Genomic DNA, 15081 nt, shown 5'->3' on the forward strand with positions numbered 1-15081 from the left:
CAGCCAAAACCCACGAGATGGCTCTTCCACACGCAAACCTTTGTACAGATCCTTCGATATCACAGGCGTCCGCGCTACCAGTATAAAATGCCCCCCAACCCTCCGCCATTCCTCCTAGCAGCTGCTCTCGTCTGTCGGAACAGCAGCGCTCGCACCCCCGTTTCGCCCTGGGCAAAGGCCAGCTGAGTTCTTTCGTACCCAAAGCGACGGATCATGTATCGTTCCATGTCTTGGCCTTCGACCATGGATTCGACGAGGTCTAATGCCATCTCGGAGGCGGGCAGTGTTTCCAAGCTGACGGTCATCTCCGGGTACAGCGTCATTGTCGCTCCGTATGAGAGCAACAGCCTCACCGAGGGGCCGCCCCAGCCCCCTGGAGCAGATTTGACGTGAGCGAGAGCCGTCCAGCCCCAGTCGTCCTCGTCATTGACATTGACGGAGGGATTCCTCAGAAGAAGCTCCGCCACTTGGCACCACCCTCTCTGCGTGGCCATGGATAGAGGTGCCACGCCGTCGTCGTCCTTGGCGTTGGGATCCACGTCTTGCCGGTCCAGCAGCATCTCTACGACATCATGGCGGCCCAGCCATGCTGCCCACGAGAGGGCAGTCATCCCACCGCCGTCCTTCTTGTCGGGCACAATGTCAGGCCGCGCAAGTACGAGCTTTACCGCCCATTCGTGTCCCCTTTTCACCGCGTTGACGAGTGGGGAGGCCCCAAGGCAGTTGCTGATGTTGACGTTGATTCTGGGATCCTCGAGAAGCAGGCGGAGCGTGACCTCGTCCGCCAGATAGACTGCCTCGTGCAAGACCGTCTGATCGTACCCATCTTGACGGTTGGGGTCGACGCTGGGATGTGCCAGGATGGCTCTGATGACAGCCTCGCTCTGGTGTCTGACGGCGAGGTGTAGGGCAGTGGCGGCAAGATCGATCGGCACATTGACATCGAGCTCTGGCCGCTCAAACAACGGCGCTACCAGGGCGTCGTGGCCGCGGACTATCGCGTGGCAGAGGGGCGTGAGGCCATTGGCGGCGCGCGAGTTGACGCTGATGCGATCATTGTGTCGCTCCAGGATCCTCCTCACAGTCTCTCCGTGGCCATTCTCTACCGCCAGACAAAGAGGGTTTGCCGGCCGATCGACATTCCAGTCGACCGTCAACTCGGGCCTCTCCAGCAGCAGGCTCACGATCTCTGTGTGCCCTTCCCTCGCTGCCAAGTCGACGGCCGTGTATCCGTCGTGGTCGACGTGGTTCAAATCCACGCCCGGCCACCTCAGGATCCTCTCCACCACGGCCATATGCCCGCCCCCTGCCGCCAGGAGGAGGGATGTGGCACCCTTCGAGTTCGCAGAGCGCGTGAGAAGCGCCTGCTTTTGACGAAGGATGTCATTGGAGCGGCTCTCTTCGATGTCCCCATCTGGGAACATCCGCTCCAGCGACGCATCCTCCCCGCTTCGTGCAAGTAAATGCACCAGGTTGTTGCCGTCGTCGTCGGGGACGGCCAGGAGATGTTGGGTGTACGTGAGTTCACCCGCCAAGAAGGGGGCCCCACGTACAAAGGCGTGTAAGTCCCTCGCGTTGAGGGACTCGGCGATTATGAGCAGGAGCTCAATGGGAAGCACGGAAGACATCTTGTGTCTGGATTGGACGTCTTCGTGCTTGGGAAAGTGGTGTCCAGTAAAGCTGTATGAGAGAGAACAAAAGCTTTCAGGACTGATATGGATGGAAGCAAAAGAGAGGACCCGAGGGACTCTGGAGAGCATCTCCTCTTTATATACGCGGGCTGGAGCAGGCTGCTATCGCTCTCGTCGACAAGTCAAACCCGCTCTCCAACCCAACAAAAAGAAGGTTCACGAGAGCCTCATACTCAACCGGGAAAGGTCTGTATGAGCCGCCGATGTCCCCAGACTCTGCCGAGTTTACTAGACAGATTGCGTACAGGATCAAAGCCATCTACTAAGGTTAATCTGGCCCTTCAGTGCAAACTGATACCTACTTCGGAGAAGCCTCGAAAGAATCCGCCGGAGAGCGTCCGCATACGCAGACTTGGGGGGAAATGGTGTTGGATGCCAGAAGCTTGTCGTTCTCTATGACGATTTGGGGGGGTTTGCGGAGCCATGGCGTACAAAGTCACGATGATAGCCGGACTCCTCACCCACCATCCACAATAGGTGGTGGCTCTCAGATACCCTTGAAAGAAGCTACAACTACTGGGGAGACTCAACAATACCGGAGGCCGATTATTGAGGCTATGGGACTAAACGCCTTCCTTCAACAACTCTACTTTTAGAGTTGAAGCTCCTTGGTGTGGCACCTGTCAATGAAGGCTTGGATCCGAGCCGCAGTTCTGCGCACAAACACTGCCTTGGCACGCCCAAGACTGTTGAGCTCGAGAGCCCTGTACGCCATTTGGAGCATGGAAAGGGCTTAAGCTTATCCGGAGTGGCAAACAACGAGAAGGTTTCGAGCACATTGGGGTGGCTAAGAGCCTATTCGAACTCGGGGATGTTCTTCGGCAGCACTTCTGCCGTAGCGAGCGTTTTGCACGAAAAGAGGTAACCGGGAAACAATCGGTACAGAGACAAATGAACTTTCATCAGTTCGAAATACTACCTACCTACCTAGGAGCCTTATTGTCTTAGTCTAGGTACCTTGGGTAGGTCTGCACGCATGCACTTTGCAGTCCCTCCTTTCTTTCGCAGCCTTGCTACCGTCGTGTCAGACAGTTGCATGTACTCCGTAGTTGTTATCAAAAGGTCCAAGAGAAGTTGCCTTCTCATCTGTTGCAGTCTGAGCGTTTCGATTGCGGATTGAGGTATCGCCTAGATTCTGCCCGATACTCTGTAGTTGCAGAGGTCTGTTTTCCTACCTTCCCCCTTATTCCTCAAGCCGGAAGCTTGCAGTGGCTGCTGAACCCCCTGAAAGCCTCGAACCATGAGCCCGGTGGATTCTATTTCCGGCCCGCTTGTGCTTTTGTAAGCACCCCTCCTGGTGTCGTCACCGGCAAGACTGAAGCCCACCGCAGAGGCGGGTGACTAAAAAGAATGGCACCCTTGATAAAGTATGCACTCACAGTCGGCGACTGATCCATACTGAAACTGTGCTGGCGGTTCTTGCTGTCTTTTTTTTTTCTGTCAACACGCTCCGTCAATTCGGAGGAGCTGGCAGTTTATCCTCGGCTGAGAGCCGACGCTTTCCATCATTTGGCCATCTCGAGCCGAACTGCTTGCTTTGTCTTCGTCTCATCTTCATCTTCATCTTCAATACCCAATTGATGAAGCTTCTCATTCTCATTCATATTCACAGCTGAATTCTACATGCCAATTGCTCTTTTTACATACAAACACCATGAACACTTTCCGCTTCCTGAGACCCGCGGTCAGCAAGGTGCCGTTCCAGCGGTCCACGCTGCCCCGAGTTGCTCGAGCCTACAGCTCCAAGTCCTATGAGTATATCCTGACTTCCACCCCCAAGCCAGGCGTCGGACAAGGTATTCCAGATCTCCAGTTCGCTCACCGAAGCCGTAAACAGAATCAGCATGGCTAATGCATACATTCGATTTTCCAAACCCCAGTAACGCTGAACCGACCAAAGGCGCTCAACGCACTGTGCACCCCCCTCATCCATGAGCTCAACGACGCTCTCAACCACTTCAACGCCTCGGACGAGACGTCCGTCATCATCCTCACCGGCTCGCAAAAGGCCTTTGCCGCCGGCGCGGACATCAAGGAGATGGCACCGCTGACCTTTTCCGAGGCCTACACCAAGGCCTTCATCGAGTCGTGGTCCCTCCTGACGACGCAGGTCAAGAAGCCCATCATCGCCGCCGTCTCGGGCCACGCCCTCGGCGGCGGCTGCGAGCTCGCCATGATGTGCGACCTCATCTACTGCACCGAGACGGCCAACTTTGGCCAGCCCGAGGTCAAGCTGGGGACGATCCCCGGCGCCGGCGGTAGCCAGCGGCTCACGCGCGCCATCGGCAAGTCCAAGGCCATGGAGCTGATCCTGACGGGCAAGTCCTTCAGCGGCGCTGAGGCCGAAAAATGGGGGCTCGCGGCGAAGGCGCTGCCCTCGTATGAGGCGCTGATGGAGGAAACGCTGAAGTTGGCTGAGACGATTGCGGGATACTCCAAGGTTGCGGTGCAGGCGTGCAAGGAGGTGGTGAACAAGAGCCAGGACCTCGGACTGCGGGATGGCGTCGAGTTTGAGAGGAGGGTGTTCCATAGCTTGTTTGGGAGCCAGGATCAGAAGATTGGGATGAAGGCTTTTGCGGAGAAGAAGAAGCCTGAGTGGACTCACTCCTGAGTACGAAGAGGGTATATGTCCATGCCCTTCGAACAGGCACATATAGTATACTATAGCTAGCTAAAGCACATAGGTAATAAAAGGGAACAAAACATATAGACACATTTTAATTACCGATGAGATCCATTGTGCCGGATGCTGCAGTTATCTCTCAGCGCTCTGCTTCTTGCTGCCTCCAATCCTGGCAATGTCGGCAGACTCCAGCGTCTCCTTCTCAACCCCCTCGGTGGCCTGGGCGAGCAGCGTCGCGGCCACATCATGCAGGTACACGACGGGAACACGGATCACGCCGGAAAGAACATTCTGAAGGGCGTTTAGCAGGAAACTGCCATTTTCAGCATCTCGGATGAAGCCCGGCTTGGCGATGCAGGCCTCGATGGCATTGTTGGAGTGTTTCGCAAAGTCCAACACTCGCGCTTCCACCTCTCCCTGTGGCGAGCCATTTTTAGCGCTCCATCGATTCAATTTCGAATCATCGAGATTTCATGTAATTCGAGGTTCCCAAATGGAAAGACAAGGACGCAGGGAGGACAGGAACTTACCCTCATGACGCTGTACTCGCCGAGCAACCACGGCTTCTTGGCGGGATCGCGCTCAGCATTGGCACCGCTGACGTAGACAAACGTGAGCGGCTTCGAAGTGTCCTTTCTCGGAGCCTGGGAGAGTTCCTCGAGTCCGTGGATGGTGTAATCCAGACAGACTTTGCGGACTTGGTCCCAGGGCATGGACGCGGACTTGTTCGGAGTTACAGCCATCAGCCTGCGCCACCGCATCAGTCGACGAAAGACTCTTTCTACCTAATGTGTAGTGAATCAAAGACGCACCAGATGCAGGCATCGGCATTGACAAGATGCTGCTTGACAGTGTCTGAATAGTTCAAAAAGTCATCGGCCACGACAGACGCGAGTTTATCTGCGTCGCTGGAGCCCTCGAGGCTCTCTGGCACGGGGGTTCTACGCCTGGAGAGGCCTACGACGGAGGTTACGGCCGGGTTGGCGAGGGCCTGGCGGACGACTTCTTTGCCGACGAAGCCGCTGGATCCGACGACGACGAGCTTCATGATCGAGCGATGCTTTGGCTCTTGAGGGTATTGAGGAATGTCGGGTTTTGGGGTGAAGTGCGTTGAGTGAAAGGATGTGAGTTGCGTCACTCACACCAGACGCGAATCATACGGTTGAGATCCTGCGGACGAACACCACACATGCATGCTCCAACATCCTCAATGCGGAGTGACCAGTATATGTGCTGGGATTCAGCTATAGCGTCCCAGGTACATCCTAAACATCCGACTCGGACTGATTGCTTGTTTTTCGAAAATCATCTTTCTTTTTTTTTTTTACTGGAAATGTTATGCCAGCGTTGAAAACCATCAGCCATGTACTTCATTGATTGCTGTTTGAATATTCGAATCCTCCTGGAGCTCTCTTCTTGAGTCGATGATGCGGCGAGACCAATCGCAGGGGCATCAGATCATCTATGACACGCTCCGAAATCTGGAAACTCGAGCAAGATCGAGCCTTGACGACGCGGCTTGACTCTCCAATAGTGCTTTGGCTGCATGTGACTGGGAGAGACAAGTCTGACGCCTCAAACCCGCACTTGATCGTTTAGCAAGGCGCGGGCCGTCCGCAAGGGCCGCTGAATAACCTATCGTGGGGTTCGACGGCAAACCCCATATTACAGACTCGGGCACTTCGAATCATCTTGTTCGGCGTATAAGAAGATGGGACATAGGCCATGGAATACCGAATTGTTGAGATACATCTTAGGTACTGATCGAATCTCTACTGTGCTTGTAGGCTGTTTGCGCTGATCGAATGAACAAATCCTTGATTTACACGCCTTTGCCGGCCATCAACACTCGAATCGGCACGCCTGTTCCCGTAATACGAGGCCACTTGTCTTACCTTGCCTTAATTGACGAGAAAATGGCACCTGGTCAAAAGAGTTGACGAGGCATCCACTGGTAAGGCAGGTACGTACCCACAGCCCCGTCCTGCCCTGAATGGCCAGTGACTCCAAGCTCCAAATCTGCTCTTTTCCTCCCATGAACCTCGACTCTCTTGCTGCAAAAATCACCTCGTCCACATGCGCTGTTTACATATAATAGTAGTCGAGCCGTCTCCCTAAGTTCGAGCAGAAACAGAATATGAATGGAGTCTCGCACACATGGCCTCGACCTCGGCAAGGAGTTGACGTGTTCGGTATGAATCCCGCCATTTCGGCTTCCCCTCCATGATCCGTGGAATCAAATCATTGCCTCTGCATCTCAAGCCAGAACCCATGTTAAAACGCATCCTTCCAACAGATATGCACTGAGCTCCTCTACCAGCCGCTTACTCTGCTCGACTGCCTTCACACCTACTGCGGCGCGTGCCTCAAGGAATGGTTTCGCTTCCAGGCGGAAAAGGTCGGCCGCGCACGCACTCCGCCGCCTCCAGACGCAATCATCTTCACATGCCCGTCATGTCGGAGCTCGGTGCGGGACACGCGGCATAATGCCACCGTCGCGACGCTCCTGGAGATGTACACTGCTGCGAATCCGAACAAGGAACGACCCGAGGCCGACAAGCGGGAGATGGAAGAAAAGTATAAGCCTGGCGACCAGGTTCTGCCCAAAGTCAAGACCCGGGAACGTACGGCCGAGGAGAAGCGGCTCGAGGAGGAGGACCGGAGGCTGATGGACGAGGTCAGGGAGATGAGCCTGCGGGAGGCTGTTGAAGCAGCCATGCCAGACACCCAACAGGCAAGGTCAGCTTGGAGACATGCAGATGGGCGAAGTAGCGATGGACGATCTCGATCCGGCTCCGAGTATAGATCAGATGGCCACTCGCAACGAGCAAGAGACGGAAGGGGGAGAAACGGTCAGAGCAACGCCGAATATCTGTCTGCGGAAGGCGACTCGCAGTCTCGGAACAGACGAAGCGAGTCCCGGCAGCGCCAGGTCGAGCATCAGTCGTCACTGCGGTCCTTGATCGGGTCCGAGATGAGTGAGCGGGACATTGAGAGGGAAATCGAGGAATTCGCACGACAAATCCAGGAAGAGGGGCTTCTGGATGGCCTCGACCTCGACAACATCGATTTGAGCCGAGATGACGAGCTCAGTCAACGCATCACAGAAGCGTATAGGAGGCGCCAAAGGGGCCGATCTCGACAAGAGCAGCCGGAGAGGAGGCCTGAAGCCCGGACACAGAACAGCGCCTCGTCCAGGTCGAGAGATTCCAGGCTGCGGCCTGATAACGTTAGACCCCAGAGCCGGCATCGGGCGCATTCACGATCGACGAGCGAAGTTGGAGACAGGAATAGACCGCCAGTTTCGCCATCAGCCAATCTCGGAGTACGAGAGCCGGAGAGGAGGGCAAGGAGACGAACAACTAGCGGCGGACATCACTCGACCACAACGCCGCCCGTTAACAGCTCCTCTCTCTCTTCCATGGATGCAAGGCCTGCTGCTCACTCTCAAAATGATTTGGGCCTGAGGAGAGAACATAGTGACTTTGATCCTACGGCATCCGTACCTGCTCTGAGGATTGGCAGAAGCTCCAGCTCGACGGCTGTACCAGCTGCTGCTCATCCAGCCGACACTCCACCAAGGGGTAATGGGCATGGCGCGTCTTTTGCGAGCCGTACACAGAGCTACCCATCAGCATCCACGCCGTCCCATTCGATCCCTCCTGAACTGATGGAAATTACAGCAGCACGAAGCTCCAAATCAAACCGACCAGCCGAGGTGGTCAGCCCACCGGCCTCTCTGGTGTCTAGTCCTATCGAGAGTCCGGTGGCGGCGACGTCGAGGCACCACCGCACACAGTCCCAGCTGTTCGAAGAGCCCTCCATCAGCTGCTCGCGCTGCCAAAAAGCCGACATTCAGTACGATGTGCATTACAACTGCAGGGTATGTAATGACGGGCACTGGAACTTGTGCGTTGACTGCTACCGGTCAGGCAAGGGGTGCCTTTACTGGTTTGGATTTGGCTATGGGGCCTGGAAGAAGTGGGAGAAGCGCAGGCAGGCCGACGAAACAATAGCCATGCCTCATATGTTGAACGCCGGTCGCTATTTGCGGCCGGCCTCAACTACTACCAGCGCTGACGGTAAGAAGACAATGACGACTGACGATCCGAAGTCGAGACTGGAGACCGGCACATTCTGTTCACGGTGCTTTGCATGGACCAACGACTGCTTTTGGCGCTGCGATGTCTGCAACGAAGGCGACTGGGGCTTCTGCAACAACTGCGTAAACGAGGGCAAATCATGCAGCCACAGGCTTCTGCCGTTGGCTCACGAGGCAACGCTCAAGTCCACGTACGTGCCTCGCAGCCCCCGGTCAGGCGGTCGGCCCTCTACAGCGAGTGTAATCACAGCGTCACAACTATCTGGGATCGGTCCATTCAGGCCACTTTCATTCAAGATCAAGTGCGACATTTGCAGGGGTACCGTCCCACCCTCCGAACTGAGATATCACTGTTTCAGCTGCTCAAGCTCGGCAGCGCAAGATGCCACTCCGGGAGACTACGATATCTGCACGTCGTGTTACAGCGGCCTGGAGTCGAAAGGGGATATTAGCGAAGAGAACGGCTCGTCGGGCTGGAGAAGGTGTCCCAGCGGCCACAGAATGGTTATTGTCGGGTTCATCGAGGGCAAGCTTGGACAGTGGCGATCTGTGGAAAGAGATCTTGTTGGCGGGAGGGCCCTCCGTTCCGAGCCCCTCGAGAACATTGCGCATCCCGACTTTATGAAGTGGTCATGGTACGAGGGAGATGGAAAGCGGGAGCGTCTCGTCGCCACAGATGTGTCGGCGACCGCTCCAGAGAGGCTCGGCGAGATATCGTATGCGCGCGAGTTTCCGCCGGACGGAGGTTGTGGGTTGACGGCCCATGCCATGTGGGCGTGGTATCCCAAACCTGGCGCCGAGGACGAGCTGATGTTTCCGCGCGGAGCCGACATTCAGGAGATACGGGACATCAACGGTGACTGGTTCTTTGGGACGTATATGGGGGCCAAGGGCGTGTTCCCGGCGCCCTATGTGAAGCTTCCGCAACTGTCTTGAGGGGAAGCAATCATGTACACTTCTGGGATGGCATAACTGGATGACTTGATGGCTTGGTTTTTTCTGATATTTCTTTTATTGGCACGCCGGCAGGTTGTGAGATGAGCATCTTATGGTTGCCCCTTTATACCCAAGTTGTTGGAACTCTTACAGAGAATCAGTCCTAGTTGGATACTTGTCGGCAATAAGGCAGACGTAGAGACGGACTTCTGACACCGATATCACATATAATGACACCCCTTTAGCATGCTTCTCTTGTTCACCGAACCACGACATCGACAATACATGGAACCATCATGGCCTCTGTGAGCGCCTTTCCCATTGTTCCGTTAACGGCATCGGATAATCGAAGCGCAAAATGACGTGATCGGGCCCTCGGCCTGAATTGCCCCACCTCCGGGCCATCGGCGGCAACAGCAGCAGCAGTGAAGCAGGAAGCAACGACCAGCAGCTGACAAACAACCTCATTCTTCCGGTTCCGAAATCCAATTGAAGCCATTCCCGCGTGGCTTCTTCGTTTCTTGTGCATCTTCTCCTTTCTTTCGAACAGGGAGAGGCTACATCGTCCCGTCTTTCGAAGCAAATGTTCCGACACACGACGCGGCGCCTGGCCGCTGCGGCGGCGAAAGCTGCTGAGCCCAGCGCATACACTCTTGCCGTTTCGCGGGCGCAGGGCGTTGCTCGAGGGCTGACTGGAGGTATGAACTGACGTGATGCGAGTCGATGTGAAATCAGGTCAAGATCACCTTGGGATCAAACAGCTGACCCGTTCCTGCTTCTGCTACGCACAGCCATCGGAAACACGCCCCTCATCCGCCTCAACCGCCTCTCCGAAGAAACGGGCTGCGAGATCCTCGGCAAGGCCGAGTTCATGAACCCTGGCGGCTCCGTCAAGGACCGGGCAGCCCTGTACGTCGTCAAGGACGCCGAGGAGCGCGGCCTGCTCAAGCCGGGCGGCACCGTGGTCGAGGGCACCGCCGGAAACACGGGCATCGGGCTGGCGCACGTGTGCCGGTCGCGAGGCTACAAGCTGGTCATCTACATGCCCAACACGCAGTCGCAGGGCAAGATTGACCTGCTGCGGCTGCTGGGCGCCGAGGTGTACCCCGTGCCGGCCGTGGCGTTTGACAACCCGCAGAACTACAACCACCAGGCGCGGCGGCACGCCGAGGCGCTGGACAACGCCGTGTGGACGAACCAGTTTGACAACACGGCGAACCGACGGGCGCACATTGAGACGACGGGCCCCGAGATCTGGGCGCAGACGGACGGCAAGGTGGACGCCTTCACGTGCGCGACGGGCACCGGAGGCACGCTCGCCGGCACGACGAGATTCCTCAAGGACGTCTCGGGCGGCCGCGTCAAGAGCTTCCTGGCGGACCCCCCCGGCAGCGTGCTGCACTCGTACATCCAGTCGGGCGGCAAGCTGACGGAGCGCAGCGGCTCGAGCATCACCGAGGGCATCGGCCAGGGACGCGTGACGGACAACCTGCAGCCGGACATTGACCTGCTGGACGGGTCGCTCAACATCTCGGATGAGAAGAGCATCGAGATGGTGTACCGCTGCCTGGACGAGGAGGGGTTGTACCTGGGCGCGTCGTCGTCGCTCAACGTCGTCGCGGCCAAGGAGGTGGCGGAGAAGCTGGGCAGGGGCCACGTCGTGGTGACTATGCTGTGCGACGGGGCGTATCGCTATGCGGAGAGGCTGTTTTCGCGCAAGTGGCTGGAGGAGAAGAAGCTGCTGGGGGCTATTCCGAAGCATCTGGAGAAGTACATTGTGTTGCCGTGAAGAGGCGGTTTGGTTGACTTCTTTCTTCTGCTTTCACATATTGTACACGTATATACATCATACATACAAGGTATAGATCTCTGGCATGTCTTCCTCCTTGTGGAGGCCGTTTCCCTTTATCCCTTTTTTTTTTTTTTGTCTTCGCCGTGCCTCTTTGATCTGAAAAAACAGTCAAGGATTTTTTTCCTTTTTCTTTGCTTTCAACATTGGGGCCCATCACCACTTGGGCGCTTCTCCGACAATCTTCTCGTACTCCTCATCCCAGCCTTTTGTCGAGCTCTTGCTCGTCTGAACAAAGTGCCGCAGATGATCCGCCAGCGCAGCCTCCACCGGCGCAAGGACCTGCGCCTCCCCGCCGACAATCTCGCGCGCCAGCTCAATGCCCTTGATGTTCTGCGCCAGCACCTGGACGTACGCGCTCCCGTTGAGGGCTTTCGGGATCTTGACGCCCTTGGGGCTCGCGTTGCGCTCCAAGGTAGGATTGAGCTTTGCAAAGTCGGGCAGCTCCTCGAGGTTGGCGTCCGTCTCGCCCTTCCACAGCGAGCTGAGCAGCTGGATCTCGTCTCGGAGGAGGACAATGTCCGAGACTATGGGCTCGCCGGCGTCTCGCTTGACTTTGATGGCGGACGCCCTGGTGAAGAGCGTCATGCCGCGGACGACGCGCGAAAAGTGCAGCCTCTCGCGCGTGGGCTGGCCCTCGACCATGTGCTCCTTGCGCTGGAGGAGGTCAAGGACCTGCTCCGCCCACTTCTGCGCCTGCTTCGTCTCGGCCTCGTCCCAGTGGCTGTTTGTGATCTTGTCGTTGACGTAGGAGAGTACGCGGACGACCGTCTCCGGGTTGGTCAGCACGAGGCCCGTCTTCTCGGCCTGCTTGGCGCACTCGATGACGGCGAGGACGTTTCCGCTCTGACCCGCCATGCGCACAATCTTGCCCCAGTGGTTGGCCTTGAGCCGGATCCCGGCCTTCTTGTAGCCGGCGAGCAGCGTGCCGAGGTTGGCCCAGTCGTCGCGGGTGCGCATGCTGGCGAGGGCCTTTGAGAGGACGGCCTTTGAGTTGTCAATGTCGCGGAAGCGGTCGATGGAGGAGAACTTGTGCTCGAGGCCCTCGACCTCGATGATGATGGGGTTCTGCTCGAGGTACGTCTTCATCTTGGGGTTGAAGACGAGCTTGCGCTGCTTCTCGGGGAGGTAGGCGGGGAGGATGATGGTTTCCTGGATGGAGGCGAGGATCTTGTTCATTTCGGTGTTGTCGGTCTCGGTGAAGACGGCGCTGACGCCTGTTGCGCTTCATTTGTTAGGCTTCTTTGCATCAATGCTTGGATGATCCATTGAGATTCATTCATCGGGTCGATAATGCGTACCGTGAACTGGTGATGTGCTGAATTGCCGCTGAGCGAGACTTGATCGTCCGCTTAATCGCCCGACTGACCGAGCGGCCAGTCTTAACGACCGGTTTGGTATTGTCGCCATCTCTGGTGTCTCTTACAACAAAAGCCAAAGAAATGGGTGACAAGAAGCACTACAAGTTGAATATTTTCGACCTTGAACTGCCGGAAAGCGACAAGGTGGTTTGGGGTGGGTCGGAGAAAAAGAGGAGCCGGGCCAATCACGGCGGCGAATTGCTCTGCTTTTCGAGACCCCCCCAAAACCGATTTGAAGCTTTTTACGGCGTTGCAACCTCTGGCTGTTTCAAACCCCCATCTTGTCGCCTTTCCGGAGTCGGCGATTTCTCTATTCACAACATGAATGCCGCTGCTGTTGTCAGGCAGCCGGTGGGCTGCCTGAAGGCGGCGCTGAGGAGGACGAGATTCCAGAGATCGTGGCAGCGCTGCATGGCGACGGAGGCTGCGCCGACAACGACGACGACGACGAGCCCCTCCATGGCTCGGACTGCCTTCAGTCAGAGACAGCGTATGTCTTCTTTTTCTCACGTTGCGGTTACAATGACAAGGCCTTGCTAATTCTGGCGTTCACCACTCCAGACATGGAGCAGAAAAAGGTCGCCAAGTTCCAGATCTGGCCGCAGGTGCCCTCCCCACGAACCACACACCCCGACCCGATGCCGGCCCTCACCCAGCAAGAAATCGCCCGCCTCGATCCCACCGGCGCCCGCACGCGCCTCTTCTCGCGCGAGCACGCCGACAGCGCCAAGGTGGGCGACGTGCTCATGGTGACGAGCAAGAACGGCGAGCCCTTCTCCGGCGTCTTCATCCAGCTGCGGCGGCGCGGCGTCGACACGGCCATCCTGCTGCGCGGGCAGATGATGAAGGTCGGCGTCGAGATGTGGTTCAAGATCTACAGCCCGACCGTCACGGGCATCGACATCATCTGGCGACGGCCCAAGAGGGCCAGGAGGGCGCGGTTGACGTACATGCGGCAGCCCAAGCATGACATGGGCAGCGTGGATAACTTGGTTTCGGCTTGGAAGAAGGAGAGGTATGCGCTGAGGTCAAAGGCGAAGCAGGCCGGTGGGAAGAGGATTACGAGGTAGAGGCGGCGGCGTTTTTTGTGGGCATTGTATGATATGGTTTGAAAAAAAAAATGTACAAATTGTGAAATGATTCGAACGATTAGAGCACGGTTCTAGGGAGGAGGCGGCTGGAGAGAGTTGGTTGGATCGCATCACACTAAGCTCTCGTTCACGGTGTTTCTGAAGACTGAGACATCTCAGCTTCAGGATGGACAAGCTCATGGGTCTCTCTACGCTTTACAATGTGAAGTCATGGGCAATGCTATCGATAAGAGTAACGCAACAATAAGAACAGTCAGACTCTGATTCGCCGTCAAGGATAGGGTTGCACTTGATGTCGGCTTAACGACGAGGTAGGCACTGTTATTGCGAGTCTCTACTCCGTGGGAGAGACGAAGAAAGCAGAATACTTTCTACAGTACCTGTTCCCCACGATCTCTTCTTCTATTTGCAGTCATCTTATCAGCCTGAAGAGTTTCAATTGTTATCATCAAGCGATAAAGCACTCGTAAAGCAAGAAGCCGGAGATCAAAGCTTGGCCCATCGACGGCCCATCGAGGGCAGCACCTGAGCCATAATCAGATGCCGGTGACATGGGGCTTTCTCGGCAAGATATCTAAACATTCAAGTCAAGCATTTTGCGGCTTATTCCATGCCGGAGTCAATCCACATGGCCGTTGGTATCAATGACATGAAATGACAAGGCTTGGAAGCATCCCTGACTCGGCCTTGCGGAGACTTGCCTTTCTCAACCCTGATGCACTCACTTATCGGTAGACCTTGAAGGATTTACACGGCATGCCTCGCCAAGCTTCTTTCAGTTCTCACAAGTGCAAGCACATGCGACGGGCAAGATGGTCCGTGATTTGGAACCACAAGTGGTCCGTTTTTTCAACATCCATCAACGCCTGTACAAGCGGGCGTCTCCCGATGGCAACATGAGAACAGTGGCTCCTCCCACCGCAAAAGTGGGAGACGCAAAGAAAAGCACCGAGTTGCACATGTGCGGGCTCCCTGGATCATGCGAGGCGAATACCCGCCAAAACCTCCACGCATCGAATCTTGAAGCGAGTTTGACAACAGTTGAAGACAACGGAGCCAATGTAAGCCGTCGGCAAAGTGAGCGCCAGGCTGGGGTGAGAATGAAGGCAGATATCCTGACAGTTGACAGTCCCAGGGACCACATCATGCCAACGGCGACGGGTAAATCGACGAGACACGGTAGGTTGAACATGGGTGGCAACCGTATGTACTGTAAAATGGACGTGGTCTGCAGTTGTCCATGCTTCGTGCTCCATGGCAACTGGCATCACGTTAGCTTCGTCAGATATCGACGTGACCTGATGTGGGAAAATAGAACTGCTTGATGCTTCGGCAATCATCCTTGACTGCATCGCGTCAAAGACGACCTGTCATGTCCCCCCGGAGCTGCCAGGTCTGGTCTGCGTGGTATAGGGGCCGCGTTTGTCC

General features: G+C 56.3%; 7 protein-coding genes across 7 annotated transcripts; 4 read left to right on the plus strand and 3 right to left on the minus strand.

Annotated features, from left to right (window-relative positions):
* Nucleotides 1-74: 74 nt before the first annotated feature.
* CCMA1212_002004 (uncharacterized protein) lies at nucleotides 75-1628 on the minus strand (the record flags this gene model as incomplete). The annotated part of the gene is made up of 1 exon (XM_073699408.1): nucleotides 75-1628. The coding sequence occupies one exon, from the start codon at nucleotides 1626-1628 to the stop codon at nucleotides 75-77; it is 1554 nt and encodes a 517-aa protein (XP_073561881.1).
* Nucleotides 1629-3345: 1717 nt separating this feature from the next.
* On the plus strand, nucleotides 3346-4302 carry CCMA1212_002005 (putative enoyl-CoA hydratase; the record flags this gene model as incomplete). The annotated part of the gene is made up of 2 exons (XM_073699409.1): nucleotides 3346-3487; nucleotides 3572-4302. 2 exons carry the CDS (start codon nucleotides 3346-3348, stop codon nucleotides 4300-4302), a joined length of 873 nt encoding a protein of 290 aa, XP_073561882.1.
* Nucleotides 4303-4446: 144 nt separating this feature from the next.
* Nucleotides 4447-5362, minus strand: CCMA1212_002006 (uncharacterized protein; the record flags this gene model as incomplete). The annotated part of the gene is made up of 3 exons (XM_073699410.1): nucleotides 4447-4731; nucleotides 4845-5061; nucleotides 5127-5362. The coding sequence occupies 3 exons, from the start codon at nucleotides 5360-5362 to the stop codon at nucleotides 4447-4449; spliced, it is 738 nt and encodes a 245-aa protein (XP_073561879.1).
* Nucleotides 5363-6455: 1093 nt separating this feature from the next.
* On the plus strand, nucleotides 6456-9352 carry CCMA1212_002007 (uncharacterized protein; the record flags this gene model as incomplete). Its single annotated transcript, XM_073699411.1, has 2 exons — nucleotides 6456-6506; nucleotides 6611-9352. 2 exons carry the CDS (start codon nucleotides 6456-6458, stop codon nucleotides 9350-9352), a joined length of 2793 nt encoding a protein of 930 aa, XP_073561880.1.
* A 583-nt stretch (nucleotides 9353-9935) lies between these two features.
* On the plus strand, nucleotides 9936-11141 carry CCMA1212_002008 (Cysteine synthase 1; the record flags this gene model as incomplete). The annotated part of the gene is made up of 2 exons (XM_073699412.1): nucleotides 9936-10050; nucleotides 10144-11141. 2 exons carry the CDS (start codon nucleotides 9936-9938, stop codon nucleotides 11139-11141), a joined length of 1113 nt encoding a protein of 370 aa, XP_073561886.1.
* Nucleotides 11142-11357: 216 nt separating this feature from the next.
* On the minus strand, nucleotides 11358-12611 carry CCMA1212_002009 (uncharacterized protein; the record flags this gene model as incomplete). Its single annotated transcript, XM_073699413.1, has 2 exons — nucleotides 11358-12418; nucleotides 12503-12611. 2 exons carry the CDS (start codon nucleotides 12609-12611, stop codon nucleotides 11358-11360), a joined length of 1170 nt encoding a protein of 389 aa, XP_073561887.1.
* Nucleotides 12612-12883: 272 nt separating this feature from the next.
* Nucleotides 12884-13632, plus strand: CCMA1212_002010 (54S ribosomal protein subunit img1; the record flags this gene model as incomplete). Its single annotated transcript, XM_073699414.1, has 2 exons — nucleotides 12884-13052; nucleotides 13124-13632. 2 exons carry the CDS (start codon nucleotides 12884-12886, stop codon nucleotides 13630-13632), a joined length of 678 nt encoding a protein of 225 aa, XP_073562356.1.
* Between the last annotated feature and the right edge of the window lie 1449 nt (nucleotides 13633-15081).

Source organism: Trichoderma ghanense (genome assembly GCF_004382785.1).
Source record: "Trichoderma ghanense strain CCMA-1212 chromosome Unknown scaffold_1, whole genome shotgun sequence".
Taxonomy (NCBI): Eukaryota; Fungi; Ascomycota; class Sordariomycetes; order Hypocreales; family Hypocreaceae; genus Trichoderma; species Trichoderma ghanense.